At 41.6% G+C, this 17,645-nt stretch overlaps 1 protein-coding gene across 1 annotated transcript in view; it reads left to right on the top strand.

Moving 5' to 3' along the window:
• SPIRE1 (spire type actin nucleation factor 1) overlaps nucleotides 1–16,546 on the top strand; it is a 128,378-nt gene extending 111,832 nt beyond the window's left edge. The window contains exons 11-16 of the mRNA XM_050307024.1: nucleotides 650–791; nucleotides 6,977–7,114; nucleotides 8,139–8,209; nucleotides 8,983–9,010; nucleotides 9,099–9,229; nucleotides 10,064–16,546. Coding sequence (XP_050162981.1) covers nucleotides 650–791; nucleotides 6,977–7,114; nucleotides 8,139–8,209; nucleotides 8,983–9,010; nucleotides 9,099–9,229; nucleotides 10,064–10,316 — 763 coding nt within the window. The 3' untranslated portion in view covers nucleotides 10,317–16,546. The remainder of the gene's footprint in view (nucleotides 1–649; nucleotides 792–6,976; nucleotides 7,115–8,138; nucleotides 8,210–8,982; nucleotides 9,011–9,098; nucleotides 9,230–10,063) is intronic.
• The last annotated feature ends 1,099 nt before the right edge of the window (nucleotides 16,547–17,645 follow it).

The following is a 17,645-nucleotide window of genomic DNA, read 5'->3' as shown; positions in this document are numbered from 1 at the left end:
AAGGAGAAGGTTTCGTGCTTGATGTAAAACTGTAGTCAAAAGTGAACGGAGGGATAGCTTAGCTCTGCTCATCTCATAAAATAATTTGTTGCTGCAAAAACATGTTTTTAACCTGGGACAAATTCAGAAGTTTCCTGCATGTCTGTCACCCTGGCAGTGAATGTACTTGTTTGAAAGACATATAACCATCACCAGTATTTCTCATAAGTATTTACAGACCAGAAGAGAACATCTGGTCTTTTTTTCTTTCAGGGACAGTTATTGTAACTTTTACCGTGTAACAGTATTTTTCATTTGTTTTGAAGTGTTTCAGTTTCACTGGAAAGCTTTTGTAATGAAACCTGCAATCTGTGCATGTATTTTCTGTGCGTGATGGTGAAATGAGCAGAATAGGCCAATATCCTGAAACACCATGGGAATTGGACAGTAGTGTGTCTTATTTGCTAGTTTTATGAGTAATCCTATTCTCTCAGTCTGGAAGATGTGATGAATGGGATACCTGTCTTGGAAAAGCTCTGAGTATGGATGTGTAACTTCAGCTACCAGTAGTAGGAATTCTAGCAAATCAGCGGCTGGATTAATACTGAGCAATGTTGCCGAACAGTCTCCCTTACAAGAACTAACTTTTTTATGCTGTTTGAATCCTCAGTGCCCCCAAGTTCTTGCCCATATCGTCTACACCACAGCCTGAGAGACGGCAGCCACCTCAGAGACGACACTCCATTGAAAAGGAAACACCAACCAATGTGAGACAGTTCCTACCCCCTTCAAAACAGAGCTCCAGGTCACTTGTAAGTGGAGGGGGTGGTAGGAGAGAGAAAAAGAGGCATGCTAAGAGTATAATGAAAATTAAAACTTGGCTTCAGTGTGATTAGAACTTGGCTCAAAGAAAATTCAGAAACAGCCCTTGGCTACTAAAGACACTTTGAGATCAAGATTTGAACTTTGTCTCTCTAGCATATTTGTCCAAAATCCCAGGTACAGGTGCCTCAGAAAACATTTGCACTTTGATTAGGACTCCAGGTAAAGCCACGTGTCTTGATTTTGTTTCAGAATGTTATCAAAACAAACGAACTTCACCTTACTGATTTTCCACTTGAATAGTGACGATTCAAAAGCAGTGGATCTATTTTGGGATTTGGGGGAATTTTTTTAGTTGTTGGAAGTATTGCTGTTAATGACTGAATGAATGGAATGGTTTCTTTTCTTCCCACCTTAAGAACTTGCATGGAAATGTTTATACATATGAAAGCTCTTTCAGTAGTCCAAATCAAGGTTTGTCTGTGTTGCTTTGTTGAAGTTACTGAGGCAAAAACCTGTATTATTGCTTGAAAAGAAAGTACAGTGCATTTGATCAATTAGCTTTAATTGAGAACTGTTTTCCAACAGAGTACAAACAGCAAAGGGTATGAAATCCTGGTTCATTTATGCTGACATACTGATTAGTGCTTTGTGATTTCATGCAGGATATGTTCCTTGTCTCTTTTCCTACCAGCAGGGTTTCAAAGTAAGACCCAGGTAAATAGGAAAATTGATAAACACATCCTAGTTTTGAAAGGAAGGTAATATTCACTTGCCCAGTCTTGTAGTGCAGTAGTGTTAACGGGCTTTGAAGAGCGTTTTTGTTGGCCCAAGAGATGATGGCCAGGATCCAAACCTATTACATGATCAAGTTGATCAGTAACAAGCAAAATATCTCCAAATATTCCCATGAAGTCCTTTCCCTTTTCAGAGAGACTGCTGGATTTTATTATATCCTTCCAGGTAGAATGTAGTTCCTCATTCCTGCTGAAGGTCAGGTAGTAACACGTTGATAAATGCACAACACAAGTAGACACCTTCTGCCAAAATGAACTTGGAGCAGAACATATTGCAGCAGAACCAAGCTGGAGGGCTCCTTCAACATGAGTTTGAAAACACTATCACATAAAATGGGTTTCCTGCTGACCACTCACTGTATGTGGAAACCCAAGCTTTATTTTCTGGTAGGCCCAGAGTTGTTCACAGACAAATAGTTTAAAGAGAGGAGGGGTTCAGAAAGCGTTATATGCTGTACTGAGACATTTGCTCCATCCTACTTTTAGTGTATCTATGTTACATCATAATACTAATCTTGTGTATTTGAGAGGATCATCCAACTTAAAAATCTTTCGTGAGGCTGATATTTTAAATAGGTCAACCAAGTTCTCAGCAGGACCTTTTTGACCATGTACATACTCTGTCAGTCTGTTCACTGACATATGCCTAGAAAAACACATACAAAATAAAACCATTGCAGAAAATCTAATTGAGTTACTCCATTCCCCTTGAAAAATACTAAAGAAAAAGGGAGAAAATGCAGTGAGATAAGTCAGGCTGAAGTGGAAACAGATGGGAAGGGTTTTACTAGTTTCTTTTGTGTTTGGGGAGGGGGTTTCTTTGTTTTGGTCATTTTTTGGTTGGATTTTTTGGGGGTTTTTTGTTTTTTAGGGTGTTTTTTTAAATCTTCAGAGAACTGTCACCTAGTGTGGTTTTGGCTTTGAAGTGAGAAAGAAGGAAAGACAGTAGTGAAATGATGTTCCATTAGTAAGAACCTATTTTATTTGATGCCTAGAGACCTAATTCTTTAACTTGACAATAGTGCCCTCTAGGGTGTGACAGACAACTCCCACAATACTCTTGTTTTTCATTTTGATAGATGAGTTCTGATATGCTGGCACTGGCCCAGTTCCAGAAAGCTTCAGCTTTCTGCAACTCTCTCCTTCCCCGGAGGGATGGCAGCCTTCCAGTGGCTGCACCAGATGTTGCATATGTAAAACTGCCCTTCCAGGAGTGAACGCTTCTCAATAACTGCAGAATATTATTTACTTTTTATTTGACATCACACTTCTTCATCCCTTCCTTCAGGATTGATGGAGTTTCATTTCTTATCACCAGCTCCTGTGACCTCTCTTTCTCTCCAAGGTGAAGGAGGCCTCGCCAATAAATAGCCCTCGATGCCAGTGAAACCAGTCAGGGGTTTGCTACAGTCTCTTAGGAGGATTAGCAAGAAACTGGTCTGTCTTGCATACTAACGATGGTTTTGTGAACTGGCATCTCATCAGATAGAGGGAGTTAGGCCTGAGTAGGTGGGGAGGGGAAACAAACTTGGAAAAGCACCAAACATAGTCCTTTTGATCTACCAGTGCTACAGGGAAAGGCAGAGTGGCTGTGATTTTGAGGGGGCAGCTCTGGTGGTGTGCTTACTGTAGTGAGCTGACTTGGAGCTTAATCAGAGAGTTGAAGTCAGTGTCCTGAGATGAACATATGGATGCTTTGTAGTCTGTTTGCTTTTTTAATTATTATTATTATTATTATCATCATTATTTTTTTACATGACCCAGAGGACCAAAGCTAATGGTTTCATTTATACACAGCATTCGCTTCTCTGCTTCCTATCTATTGTTCAGGTTCCTAGGATAACCAGTTTATTTCCAAGGATGACTTTCAGACCACTTTTTTCAACTATGCAAGCAGCTTCTCTGCTCAGCTCTCATCCCGTTGAAGCAGCCATGTGTGGGGTGGCAGGGGCTATGTACTATCTCTGTGAGAGAGCTTTTGCCAGCAGGTGGAAACCCGCAAAGGTTTGCCTCTTTTTTGCTGGCTTTGGAAATCACCTTCACCAGCATGTTCCCTGCTAGGGGAGCACTTCCTCAGCTGGGGCAAGAATTACGGCTCAGGCTGGGACACTGCACTTGATTGACATTGATTTAAATGTGTGTAGGATATCTGTGTCTTCAATCACCTCACGGGGAAAAGAAATCAGTTCTGAAAGGACAGCAAACTAAAAATGCAACATCACAAGATTACCAGTGGGACAGACTTTAAATATCACATCACGTGAAGATCCTGCAGCAAATATCGAGCAAAACTATTGTAATCCATGGACTATGCTGAAAAGAATAAGGTTTTATGTTTCTGCCAAGGTACACTACGTAGAATGGAAGGGCATTTGCAATCTGCTTTCCTTGAAAACCTACATATTGTTTTGGTCCTCAGCACACTTACGTGTCAGAACTTGCAGAATAGCTCACAGTCATGTACCAGGGAAGGCAAATCCACTGAAAAGAAAACTAATTCATTTACCCCTATGTAGAACTGAACATGAGTAATTTAATTTTTCCTTAACCCTTTGTAGGATTGAACATGAATAATTTAATTTTTCCTTCTTTTTCTTGTCCCGACCACTAAGTGGAAGGGTGAAACTTCTTGCAGAAGAGTTTATTGTTGAGATACCCAGCTGAACTTTTAGAAACTTTTAGTCTGAAAACGGAAAATAAGAGTTTTGAGTGCTTGACTAATTGGGAATTGCAAAATTTAGAGGCAAATCTGGCCCTTGTTCATTTTGCAATTTAATAGGCTGCTCATTTGAATGTCTAGTGACATCCTTTAGTGAGAAGTTTTACAAGGAATACATTAAAGTAAAAATGTGTTAGTCATAAGGACCTATTAGGTGTGTGTATGCTGAGAATGACCTACAAAGCACTTTATTTCACATTATGGATATGCAATTCTTACCACTTGCTTTTCCTGAGCAAAAAAAAATTACACATATACACCTTAAACTATTACAGTGTTTCTAAGATGATTTCACAGTTAGTGTTAAGCCAGTTCTCAAGAGGATCATAAAAACTTCAAATTCAAAATAGTATTTTTAGGTAATATTTTTCCCCTTTAAAAATAAGCATATGGACTTGTCTTTAATATTAAAATGAAAATGGAGTATTATTCCAGAAACTCAAGACCATTCAAACTATATTTTGTCTTTACTATGTTCTATTCTATGCAAGTATTGTAGAGAGTGCTCTCATTTGGAGCTGCCTAATTTGAGAGTATATTATTGTTGGAAGTTTGAGCAATAACTCCAAAGCATCATTGGTCAATGAAGTTAGCCAGTGCTTAGCATAATTTTAATTAATTTGCCTTAGAGGTAGTATAGAAACAAAAGATTTTCTTGTATACTTATTTCTATTCTGAAAAGGGATGAAAAAACCAAGCAGTTTTCTGAAATCGGCATAATATTTATCTTTCATTTAATGTTGCATTAACATTTTGTTGTCCTTGTGTAACCTCTGGAATTAAAACATTAGCATTTAAACACGTGAACATTTTCTATGTTTCCCCTGTCACCTGCTGGCTGTTCCTATTTTAATGATATTCGTTTTCGATTGGTACGACAACAGGCCCACACTATTCCCCTAGTACGTGCTCTACACCTATAGCAGACCCACAGACTTTCTTCAAAGGAGCAGTATTCCCTGACGTCATCGTTCTGTAAATTAAAGGAATGGGCGTTCATGAGGGGGAAGGAAGAGCTTCAAGTAAGAAATGTGTTTCTAAAGGACTTAAAGCTCTGATTGATTACAAGCATGCAGTCAGCCTCATTCACCTCGGATAGTTTTTCCCAGTCTCCCACGATGCAGAATCGAGGGGGTTTGCTGGCATTGTGTGCATCCCGCTTTCCCACCCACTTCCTCTCCCGTCTCGCCCCAGCCTTCAGCCGTGCCTTCTCCATAGCGAGGCAGTTGCTATGGGAAGAACCCAGAACTAAATGCTGAGAGTTGCTGGTTAGCAGCAAAGTTGTTCACAAGGAACAGAAGTTACTTTGTTTTGGCTGGGCAGTTTTACACCTCAGAGCAAATTGCAGCTGCTTTTGATGTAGTTTATTGTTTCCAGAAAACTAGTGTTCCATACCCCAAAGATTTAGATGGCAAATCTAACAAAGTTAACTCAATTCTAGTCTTTTTTGGGGTACCTTAAACAGAGTGAAGTTTCTTTGTGTTCCCTTTCTAGATAGGTAAGACAACAAGTTTTTAAAAATGTGGTGCTTCCTAAATGCTAATGTTTGCCAGGTCTGCAATGTAGAAAGATTTTCTTTTTAATCTGATGGAAAGACAGAACAGACCTCTGAGTACATGGAAATGGAGCATTTCCGTACTAATCCGATTCATCACTTCAATTTGTAAACGACATCTCCAAACTGTCAGCCATGTCTTTGTATTTGCAGGAGAAATTTCCTTCATTTATTCAGAGAGCATTGCATGTCATTGTCATTGCCACACAGTAGCCCCTCTGGGCTGACTTGAAAAGGTTCACTAAGCATAAAGCGATGGGAGTTCCCACAGAGGTTTCTGTCTTTCTCTTGGAAATGTATAATCAACTACTGGGCTGGATTACAAATTGGGTTGGTGCTTTTTATTCCCTGGTACCAAATTCAGGAGTTCTCCACTCAATATTCTCCTAAATGCTCTAACACAGAATAGCTGCAAAATTTTGTAAGTGGAAGGTTGTGTTGTTAGACTCTGTTTGAGTTTCTGCCATTAATAATGCAGCATTGGATAACCAGTTCACCTGTTTGATATTGGAAGATTATTTTCTAAAGCTTAAATTGCTGCTGCCACTTTCCTGAGGCAGAGAGGAGAACTTTTCTACCGGAACTGATGTAACTTTTTGTAGCCTTGGTGGAATTCTGATAACGTGAACACCAAGATGTGGTACCACTGAATAAAAATTTCTGCTAGAATGGGCTACTAACAACTTTTCTTGGCCACTCCGGGCATCACAAAGTCTCAGAGAAATTATTTTATGTTTACTTCAAACAATATGCATAAAATAATGCCATCTGTCATACTACCTTTTCTCTTTCAAATTATAAATCTGGTTGTTGATTGGTTTGAAACAAGTCTTTGTAATAAAAGACAAATGGAGAGAAGGATCAAGTGGTTTGAGGAGGAAAGATTAAGAAAACTGTCATTGTTGTGAAGGTTGAACATGATACCACGTATGCACTTCCAGTGGTTTGGTACTCACGTGATGCCCGTGAAGGAGCCAGTGCTATTCCAGTGTGAAGGGAGAAACCCCCTGTTTCTGGAGTTACTAACCAGGTGGCTGGTTGTCTAGGTTGGCATCTGGAAGAAGCTGTTTGTCTTTGAAATAATATGGGGTTTTTGGCTTCCAGGAGGAGTTCTGTTACCCAGTGGAATGTCTGGCTCTGACAGTGGAGGAGGTCATGCACATCCGTCAGGTGCTGGTGAAGGCAGAGCTGGAAAAGTACCAGCAATATAAAGATGTCTACACTGCTCTCAAGAAAGGAAAGGTAGGGCTGAGTCTGTGGAGGCTCCACAGGTTATTGAGGGAAGCCAGTTGCACAAGCTTCCCATTTACACATTTGTTTCTTACCCTGTACTGGAGAGAAAGAAGAGTTATCCACCAAAACTCTCCCTAAATATATAACACATGGGTCAGCTACCTTGAGTTATGTGCAGAAACATGAAAACTTTTCATGAAAATACTTTGTTTAGATTTTCTATAAAAAATGCAGTAGCATTTGAAATTATCACAGTGTATCTGTATGTGTCCATTTTAAACTTCATTGACTGAAGTGATTTCTGTCCCCATGCTTTCTGCGGGATTGGTTACAGATAGCAGTAGGAAACTGCAAGTTCTTCATATATGAATCCTTACTATTAAGCAAAGAGGAAATAAGAACCTTCAGAGAAGTCAGACAACATGTGACCCCAGAAGAAAATTTAATATTAGGGACCCATTCACTAAGGCATTTTTTTCTGTAAACTGCAGATTGGAGATTGGTACTTATCAGTGGAAGCAGCGCCCTTTTCTCCCACTTTTGACTTGTGCTTCTTGAACACCTCCAGAAAGTGTATTTTACCTACAGGCCTGCCTGTCTCTAGTATGCATATTTCTTTTAAAAATTTAATACATTCAAGTAGAGGAACAAGAATCTTAAAATGGCATTCATTAGATTCAGCTGTTGCCTATTGTCATGATATATAAAGCTTAGTTATGAGCTTTTATCAAATCTCATAGTAAGTTGATGCTTTAATTAATTCACCCCACTGTTAAAACTGTTCACTTTTATTTCTGACCAAATTTATCTAGTTAACTGGCAAGCATTTAATTTAGGTAAAACAATTAAAAGGCTAGTTCTAAGTATATGAAGATACAATTCTGGACCTGCTTCTCAATACCATCTTAGAAGTGTGAACCCCAGAACTGGATGTAATTGTGCAACTGTGATCTTGCTGATAGCAACTGGTACATGAAGTCATCACTGTGTGGGACTTTGCCTAACGTTGTGGATTCCTCTGTTCTTCTTTTAGCTCTGCTTTTGCTGTCGAACAAGAAGGTTTTCTTTCTTTACCTGGTCTTACACTTGTCAGTTCTGTAAGAGGTAAATATTTAATATGTGTTAATAAATGAGTACCATTTCAGAGGGAAAATTATTGATTTATACATTAGAAACCCTCAAAAGTTTCTGCTGAATACTCTTGATTGGGCTTATTTCTGTAACAGTCTATGTTAAAAAAAACGCCAAACTGTGCAAAAACATTTCTTTCCTAAGTGACAGAATTGCTTCCTTGGACTGAGACTTTTGACTGAAAGTGAGAAAACACTCATTTGTTTTTTATGCTTATGGGAAAGAAGTTGGAATTTACTCAGACTCCCCAGTCAACAGTTCCACAGTCTCTGTTGTTGAGGAAAACATTTAAAGGCAATTTACCTTCTGAATTATTTTTCAAGTATTGGGACAGGGGGAAGGGGAGAAGGAATCATTTGCAGGCAAAATCCTGTAGATTTTTAGTGAAACAGTGAGATAATAAGTCAGGAGAGCTATGTAAGACACTAAGTTAGTGTCTCACCAAAGGAGGTTTCTTTAAAGGAAAAACAGCATATTTTCTTTTCTTTTCTTTTTTTTTTTTTTTTCTTTTTTTTTTTTTTTAATGTATTTCATAATTTAGCTGTAGTTCTTGTTTAGTATTTCTTCCTGGGTTTCGCTTCATGTTCTGATTTGAAATTATTATGTTGAAGAAGCCTTAAAAACGAAAATGTTTTTTAAGGGGAGGATGGGGAGGATTTTAACTCCTGAAAACATTTATCTCTTATTCTTGATTTAGATGTAATCTTTTCTAGTGGATTGACTCCTGCTCTTTCTTTCTTACACAGGCCTGTATGCTCACAGTGTTGCAAAAAAGTAAGTAAGTAAACTTATGGTTAGAGCCCTTCTAAAAAGCTGCAATCTTTGTAATGATGCTGCACGTTCCTTCTGCTGTTCTCAACAGATGCGGCTGCCATCAAAGCCATATTCTACTCTCCCCATCTTCTCACTGGGACCTTCAACCTTGCAAAGAGGTGAAAGCTTTATGAGGCCAGAGAAGCCCTCTACCAGTCACCACCATTCCCTGCGGAGCAGGTGAGAAACAACCTGAGCTCTCTTGTGTCTGTTGCAAATTCCTTATGGGGTTATCAATCGTTAAGATGCTGTCTACCTGTTTGGTAGTTGCCAGTGTTTCTAATGCTTGTAATAACTCTTCTGAAGCCTGAAAAGCCAGGTCTCTTCTACTTGCTGGTTTAATTTACAGAAATAGCAACACTAACAGTGTCTTCTTAAACCTTTTTCACATTACAGTTGAAAAATAATGTGAGTCTGGGATGACTGTGTTTCTGTAGCACCTCTGCACAAATATCCTTAACATGTCTTTTTCTAGTGTGAAGGAGATAAATCTCTCAGGCTAGAATCACCCACTGAATGGGAATTCAGTGATGTCTTGTGCACAGATTTATGTTTTTTCTAATTTTTCTAATTCAAATTTTCGTAATTTTTTTAACTTTGATATCATCAAGTTGTCTGTTGGTTTTATGTATTGTACATAGATGGTTGTCAAAGCTAATCCAAGAAATTAAATATGAAAGAAATGCTCCTTTTTGAGGGAACCTATTGTATAAACCCTCCGCATTAATCACCAGTGCTAAGATGCCGTGTAGATTAGCCAAAAACATCATATGTTTTTAGTTATTAGTAAGGTTGGTTTTGGTAGGTTGTAAACATTACACATGCCTTGCAGTCTTGCCAATTCAGGCAGAAGCTGTCCTCTCCAGTGTTTGGTCTCCTGGTGTCATTTTTGGGACAGGAGAAAGGAAAATTTAAATCCAGACCTTTCTGATGTGCTGTTTCCTGAAGGCATCCCTTGGGGCCCAGTGCCAACCTGCTGAATAACATGACAGATCCTGCTCTTTTGCCTTTCAGGTTGACCTCAAGGTCCAAGTCTGTGGATAAGTCACATGAAGAGTTTCCCAAAGAATTAATGGAGGACTGGAGCACAATGGAGGTTTGCGTGGACTGCAAGAAGTTTATTTCAGAAATCATCAATTCAAGCCGGCGCAGCCTATCTCTGGCCAACAAGAGAGCCAGATTAAAAAGGAAAACGCAGTCCTTCTACATGTCATCCCCGGGAACCTCCGAATACTGCCCCTCTGAAAGGACTATCAATGAGATCTGAGCCGTGTGCCTTTTTATTTGCTTTTGTCTTCATGAGGTCATCATCCATGGGCAAGGTCACTGAAAACGGATTATCAATTCCCTTGCTTCGTTTCACTTGACTGGCTTGGATTTGCATTAGGTCACAGGATTTCCTACTCCGGCGGTTCCCGGAGACACAGGACGCTGTGTTTAGATCTGTGCAGAATGACGCAACGGGTCAGCTGCTCGCGCTGGAAGAAAGAAAATCAATAGTTTGAAATCGTTGCCTCTTTCGTACTTGTGCGTCGAAACTAGAAAGCCTTTTCCTGCTTTCAGTCTTTTTTTTAATCATGCTTTGAATCATTTTTCAGGAGACGAGCTGAAAACGCGCGTTTAGCAGGGAACCAAACCTAAGCCAGTGTGAGTGTTGGCACAATAGCAAACAATAAGTCATGCTGGCGTTACCACCCTCGCTGTGCTCACGTCCCGTGGCTGACACAGCAGAGGGTCGTGTCGCACACCAGACACCGAGTGTGAGCGGCTCTGGGTAAAACCATCCTCCCTGGAACCGTTTCTGTTGCTCTCAGATCAGGGTTCAGCACAGGAATCTACGATGTCCGTGTCCTGGGGCAAAGCAAAGGTGACAAAGCTCTTCACCCGTGTGGTTGGCCATACCCTCCGAGCTGCTGTGCTTCTGAAGCCTTAGTGTCTCCTGAGCAGGTTTTAGTAGTTTACTTTCTATCTTGAATGTATGATAATGACTACTAGTAGCAGTGAATTTTAGTAGTAGAGAGATTTGTACAGTTTATGGAGGAGGACGGGAAATAAGGGAGGCTTCTAATTTTGACTGAATACCTGTACAAAGTTGTTCTCGTGGTTACTCAGAGAAAACAGTGAGTAAGGTGTAAATTTGTATTATAATGGAGCACACAGATACTGCTATAGTTCTGTCTGACAGCATATCCACTAGTAACCCCATTTTTTCTGGGGTTTATAACTTGGCTGTAAAAATTCATGTTCTGCTGAAATTTGGGACAGTGCTGTCTCAGATTGGGAGCGACCTCTCTTTTTTCCTTTAATCTTTTCTTTTTCATTCTTTTCCCGTTCCTAATTCACTCACAAAAGAGTGCTAGACTAGTTGTTTAGAAGTTCGAACGATGTTACATCAACTGACATCTTGTGCTTTTTTGCACTTTTTTTTTATATTCAAAATACTTTTTTTTTTTTTTTAATTCAGGCATAACCAGGGTTTAGTCAATAATTTGGGGCCAGAGCTTTTTGGTATTTAAAAACAAGCTAACATAGCCAAGTTATTAATACTTGAAAATCAACTACTGTAACTTTTTCATAGATTTTTAATACCCTGAGGCATATTTAATATCTATATAGCAGTGTATTATAGAATGACATAGCAGAAAAGTGTCAGATCTATTTATTAACATTTCTATTCTTCAGATTAATGAGAGATACCTCAGAACCGCTCCAAAGTAGCTGGGACTGTATTTCTATAACATGATTTTAAAGGTGTATTAATCAAAACAGATTCCCCCGTCCACAAAGCCCAAAAGAGGCAGGCTGGCCCTCCAGCCCTGGCAAGGCACAGTGCTGAAGTTGGGAGGCACCAGGGCCAGTCTGCTCCCGTGTGGTAGCTGGGCTGCAGTCCCACTGCAGGAGCCTCCTGCTGCCCAGGGGAGCAAGGCTTCCCTTCGGAGTCTCTGTGCACGTCACATTGCAGCCTTTGGAGCAGCCGGCCATGCCATCTCTTTGAAGCTGATTTGAAAAGCACACGCTCTGTAAACCTTCCCAGGAACTCTTCCATCCCTATTTTTTTGTTAAACACCCCCTTGGAAAATGAGAATTTTTGCATATGCAGGGCTTATTGGAATAGCTTCTAATTTTTTTCTGAACCAATGGAAACAGGAAAAGGAGGGCTCAGTGCTAACTCTCCCTCGTAGCTGTCCCATGTAAAGTCAGGTGTCATGGCCCTCTCCTCGGGATACCTCTGGAAAAATGTCTTGTGTGTTAAAGCACCTAGAGTACTGGCATGAGATAAGTATGTCGGAGTGCAGAAGGTGAGCAGCACAGACGGGTTGACTGGAAAGGTTCTACTTTTGCTGGAAGGGTCGCCTGTCCTCAGTCACATCAGCACTTTTTCTTGTTTCTGTGCCAAAATCAGGCGGTGTGTTTGCTGCACAGTGCATCAGGGAAACTAGACTGAAAGAAATGCAGGAAATCTCGCTTTGCATCTACCCTGCTGTTGTTGTTATAATTTTCTCATGGAAATCCCCTGGCCACTGTCACTCAGACCTCTGCTCACAGTCCTCTTCTCTGCTGTCCTCAAGCCACCGAGGTGCAGAGTATCCAGCGCGTTTGTCTTCCTCTTTGAGAGGAATTAAGGATGTTGTAGAGCAGGCAAGATGAAGGACTGCGTAAATTCTGGGTGTGCAAAGGGAAATGAGTTCTTCATGCCTGTGCCCCTCTCCACCTTGGCAGTGTCCAGGGGTGGCTCTGGGGCAGCAGCAGAGCCTTGCGGTTGTGCCTTCCTGGGCTGCCCAGCAGTCCTTGGCTCAGGCTGGGCAGGGCACAGACACTGAACAACATCGCAGTGGTTGTACAAACTGCTCCCTGTTGCTCACACAGCGCTGCCATGCCTGGATAACCTCCCCTTTTCCCTGGCAAAAACCCTCCAGGCTGCTGACACACTCTGTGGCAGACTCCAGAAAACATGGTGTGGAGGGCTGCCTCTCCCCTTGCCTCCCATCCCTTCCTCCCTGGCACAATTGCCCGCATTATCCCGGCGTTTCATTCCGCAAAAGGAAAAGCAGGGGGTTGGTTTGTCATGCAAAGCCTGAAGGAGCTCAGCTCGCTGGTTGCCTGGCTCTGTGGAGTGGGCTATTTTTAGCTTTCCATCTCCCTGCTTCCGCGAGCATCCCAAATCCACTGCAGCCATTTGCCCACACACCCCACGGTGCTGCCCAGCATGTCCTACTTACGGTCTGAACTTCACAGTAGCATCAGAGGATGAAACCAGAAGCTTGTAAATATCTGTAATATATTTATTAATATTTAGGAAGTCTCCATCAATCATGCAGTGGGAATTGACTTTCCTATGTTGTTTTAAAAAAGGAAATGAGTCTTATTTATATGTGTGTTGGCTGTTATCTTTTATTAGAGTTGATGCTTTCAGCCCCCTAATGCAGTTTGCACTCAAGAGGCATCCTGGAGTGAGTTACTGCTGAAAAGAATGCAGGACTAGCACAGTGAGCTCCCTTCCATGAATTTTTAAATTATTTTCATTTTTTTTTTAGTTTTATTAGTATGCCGAAGGTTTGTTTAGATATGTCATAGGAGACCCAAGGAGCTAAAAATGCCTCTGACAGCATCGGTGTTGTTTTGTGTGTGAACCTGGTTGTGGGGAATGCAAAACCAGCTCTGCCTCATGGAGGTGATGGAGGATGTGAGCAGGCCTTTGCTGCAACTCTCAGACCTGATCTTTCAAGTGCTCACGGTGACAGTAGTGTTTTGGGAGGTCATTGTGTTTTTTTCTCTTTCCCCATTACTTCCTTTATACATGGAGGAGTGTTACCTGGTGAAAATAAAATGCCTTTCCATTATAACCTTTGTCTGTGTTAATTATTCATGTGGAAGCTGATTTAAAGGTTCTGTCTCTCTCTTTTTCATGCTTTTATAGTTTTGTAAGATCAGTCGTGTTTCTTTTGGCAAAGAATTGTTAATGAAAATGATTGCATAACAGCTGAACACTGGCTGGGTTGCATGAAGGGATGGAAACATGTCAAGTACCCTTAGAATAGCAATAAAACTGCTTGTGTAACCCCAGTGATGTGATTTAGCTCCTAGTCATCATTTCCAGCCAAATCCCTCTGTTACTGATGCGCTGCTGCTTCCAACACCGGCAGGCTGTACCTGAGGCAGCGCCCTTGTCCCGCATGTGGTACAGGCTTTGGGAAATCTCCATCCCTCCTTCATCACTGGGAGAGAAATGGTGGCAGTCTTTTGGAGGAGTTTTTGATGGATTGGTTTTAGTTTTGAAACCAGAAGTGGAGACGTTTTTATCACAACTATTACCTTGTTCTCTCTTCTCTCCCAAGCTCCCCTCTTTCCCCAGGCAAGTTCAGCATCGATCCCCTGGTTAGTTACTGGCTGCATGCTCTATAGGTTAAAAATAATTTAGACGCTCCAGCTTTAAGCTCCTGATTGCTACCTTCATGCTTTACCTCATCTAGCAGCTCTGTACACCGTTTAGGAATGTCTTTCTTACGAGCTCAGTCTCATCTGTGAAACAGTGACAGCACACAGGCATGAGGGAAAGGTGCTGCAACTGGTGCTACAGCATATAGATTATGTTCATGTTCTCAGAAAATTTTATACTATTGCCATGTTCGTAACTTGGAGCTGCTCTGGTTTATTTCTTCTTTTATATGTGTGTATCTTAAGGCCAACCTGAGAATGTTTATGAATAATGATTCCAGCTATAAAAACCTCTTCTTGTTGTTTCTGTCTGATTTTTACTACTGTGTTTCAGCTTGTTTGGTTTTTTTGGGGGTACCTGAAATTGCTACTCACTGGAATTTCCTGGTAGAAGAACCATGACAGAGGGGCATTGGCTCAGCCTGACGTGATACCCAGACACAGAAACCCCTTCCTGGTGAGTGGTCGGTCACTAGTCATTAGCACTTCCCTCATGGCAGCTCCGTCGAGTCCTGCGGCCCAGCCCTCTCCTGCTGGGAGCTGAGCAGCACCCATGAATTCCAGCAGCCCATGACAGAGGCAGCTTGTGGCCCTCCCTGTGCCCTCACTTGACATTGAAAAATCCCAGACACTCATGTTCCTCATTTGACTGGGCACAAGCCGTGAGCTTGTCCATGACCCATGTGCCAGTGTCCCCATCTGCAAAAACAGGGACTTCAAGAGTGGCTACAAATTTTGAGAGCTGCTGCTGAAGAGCTGAGTGTTCGGTGTCAGAGCTGAAAGGGTCCTGCAGTGCTTTCACTACTTGGAAGCAATTAGCACCACTTCCAGGTGAAAGGAATTCCAGAGTTGAAACTTCACTTGTGAATGAATTTTACCATGGTAGATCTGCACTCAGCAAATGCCATGGGGCATAATCAGGAGATGGAGCTAAATAGATATCAAGTAGACATGGCAAATTTTACACAGCACTAGCGTAGTTTGTTTATTTGCACTAAACTAGAATTCAGTTACTTTCCAGTTTCTTCTGTGGTTGAGCTGTTTTGCAGCAGCAGTGCCTGGCTGAACTGAGTATCAGATACGCAGGTGTTCTGGGCTCTGTGTCCTGAAGTAACAACAGGTTGGTGAGATGGCTTTTTTGTAGAATATTTCCAGAGGAAGCCCTTTGGAACAGACCCTTTGGAATAGACCTTACTGTAGCTAATTAAAGAACACATTTGTAAGCAGGTAGACTTTCAAGGTGCCAGGCTACTACTGTCAGCTCACAGCTGAAAAAGAACTGTTTGATTATTGACATTCATTTAAAAAAAAAAAAATTGCATCCAGTATGAAAAAAAAACATAGTCTTCGTGCCTCCCATCCTGTAACGTTTCCACAAAGCTTCAGGTCCTCCCTGCATTCCTCTGACCAGTCACATCAGTGCTTAACAGTGGGAACGAAGCAATGCTTTGGCTTTTGCAGGACAGGCTGTAGGCCAGACACTGCAGTGTGGGATTGTTAAACTGGATTTGAGAGGCTGCTGGATCTAGAATTAAAGGACATGGGCGTGAGCTGATGGAAATTCTGCAGGAGGCTGGCTTCCACAGTTCAGTGGAAATGAGCACCAGTTAAGCTGATGCAGATCTATAGAGAGGCAGCCAAGGCTCAGCTTCAGCTTAGGCATTTAAAATGAGCATGTTTCTATTGAAGGGGCTGGTGGCTACACTACCTGTGAATCAGAAAGCAAAACAAAGACAGTAAGGAGTGTGTTTGAGCTTTATTCTGGTAAAGTTGGTTCCCACTCCCCAATGCCCTTCTGTACTAAAGGGAAAAGAAAAAAACAAAGAGGAGATGCACTTTTTGAACGTGAACAGGCCCAAAGCACAAACCCTTCCCCTTTGAACTTCTCCTGCTTCTGTGCTGTCACTGTGCATGTACTGTCTGTGTGGCTTCAGGTACATCAGGGGCATCAGCTCTAACAGAGAAAGGCAACAGAATTGTCTTCTACCCATTTTCATGTTACGTGGTACTGAAATGCGATTTCTTGTTTATGAATTACTAATAAAAAGCTCTTTGAAATTACTTCATTGCTCTCATTTTCTTGAGCAAACTGTAGAGACAACCAGCATCATTTCTTACAGAGCACAGCTGGCAAGGGCATGTTCCACATTTGTTTGGCCAGGTAGAGCCCTGAACCTCAGCTGCTGCAGATCTTAACTAGTTCAGAGACAAAATTACAGTGGAGTAAAAGGGAAGGTATTGTACCAGCAGGACCCCAGATTAGGAGCCCTTTCTGATCACTTGCAGGTGCCTTCCAGTTAAATGAGAATCATACCTCAGTCACCTCGGCTGTGGAAAAATTAAAAGGACAGGAGTTGTGCTTCACAAAAATGCATTTTCATTGGACAAATCCATAGTGAATGCGTGACCTGCTTCCTGGAGCTGTGATTAAAAGGCTTAGCCCATAACCTGCATGATTCTGACAGGTGGTGAGTAGTGTTGGTGGGATAAGAAGATGGTTTATTAGATAAATAAGGTCTTATTTACAAGTCAAGGCTAATAGTTTTAGATGACTCTCTGCTGCTTTAATGCAAAATGAAGCAGCTGCCAGTCCCAGATGGAGCTACCAGCCCAGGACCAGAGGACCCCTGCAGAGCTTTTGTGATGTGTGCCTTACAGGGAGCCCCAGGGAGCCTGGTACTGGGTCCTGCTGCTTACCCAGCACGGACTAACGCAAACGATTTTTCTGCAGCCTTCTCTGAAAAGCAACAGCCAATTCTATATTAAAAGTTACACCCAGAAGTGTTTCTTTTAACTGTACATGTCATCACTTCAGACAGCACCATGGTGTACACAGACACTTCAGAGCCCTGCCCTTCACGGCTCACAGTCTAGGAAGGTGCAGTAGGAAGGGTGTTACCCACCCACTGCTCCACCTGAAGATTTGAATGAAAAGTGTCACATCACGGAATGTAACTGATCATACTCGGCACTACTTCGTTATGTTGTCAGATACATCAGTGCCCAGTGTGTGCTGTACTACCATTCCTGACACACACCCCCTGCTGCAGATCAGAGCCTTTGATTAAATTAAGCAAGTCCTTCAAGAATACACAGGTTTCACTGGGATTGCCTGTTGTCCCAGCAAATATGACCCTTTCCCCATCACGCCTGCTGACCT

The sequence above is a fragment of the Myiozetetes cayanensis genome, unplaced genomic scaffold (assembly GCF_022539395.1).
Source record: "Myiozetetes cayanensis isolate MyiCay16 unplaced genomic scaffold, myiCay2020 scf1, whole genome shotgun sequence".
Classification (NCBI taxonomy): domain Eukaryota; kingdom Metazoa; phylum Chordata; class Aves; order Passeriformes; family Tyrannidae; genus Myiozetetes; species Myiozetetes cayanensis.
This window is presented reverse-complemented; position numbering and strand designations above follow the sequence as displayed.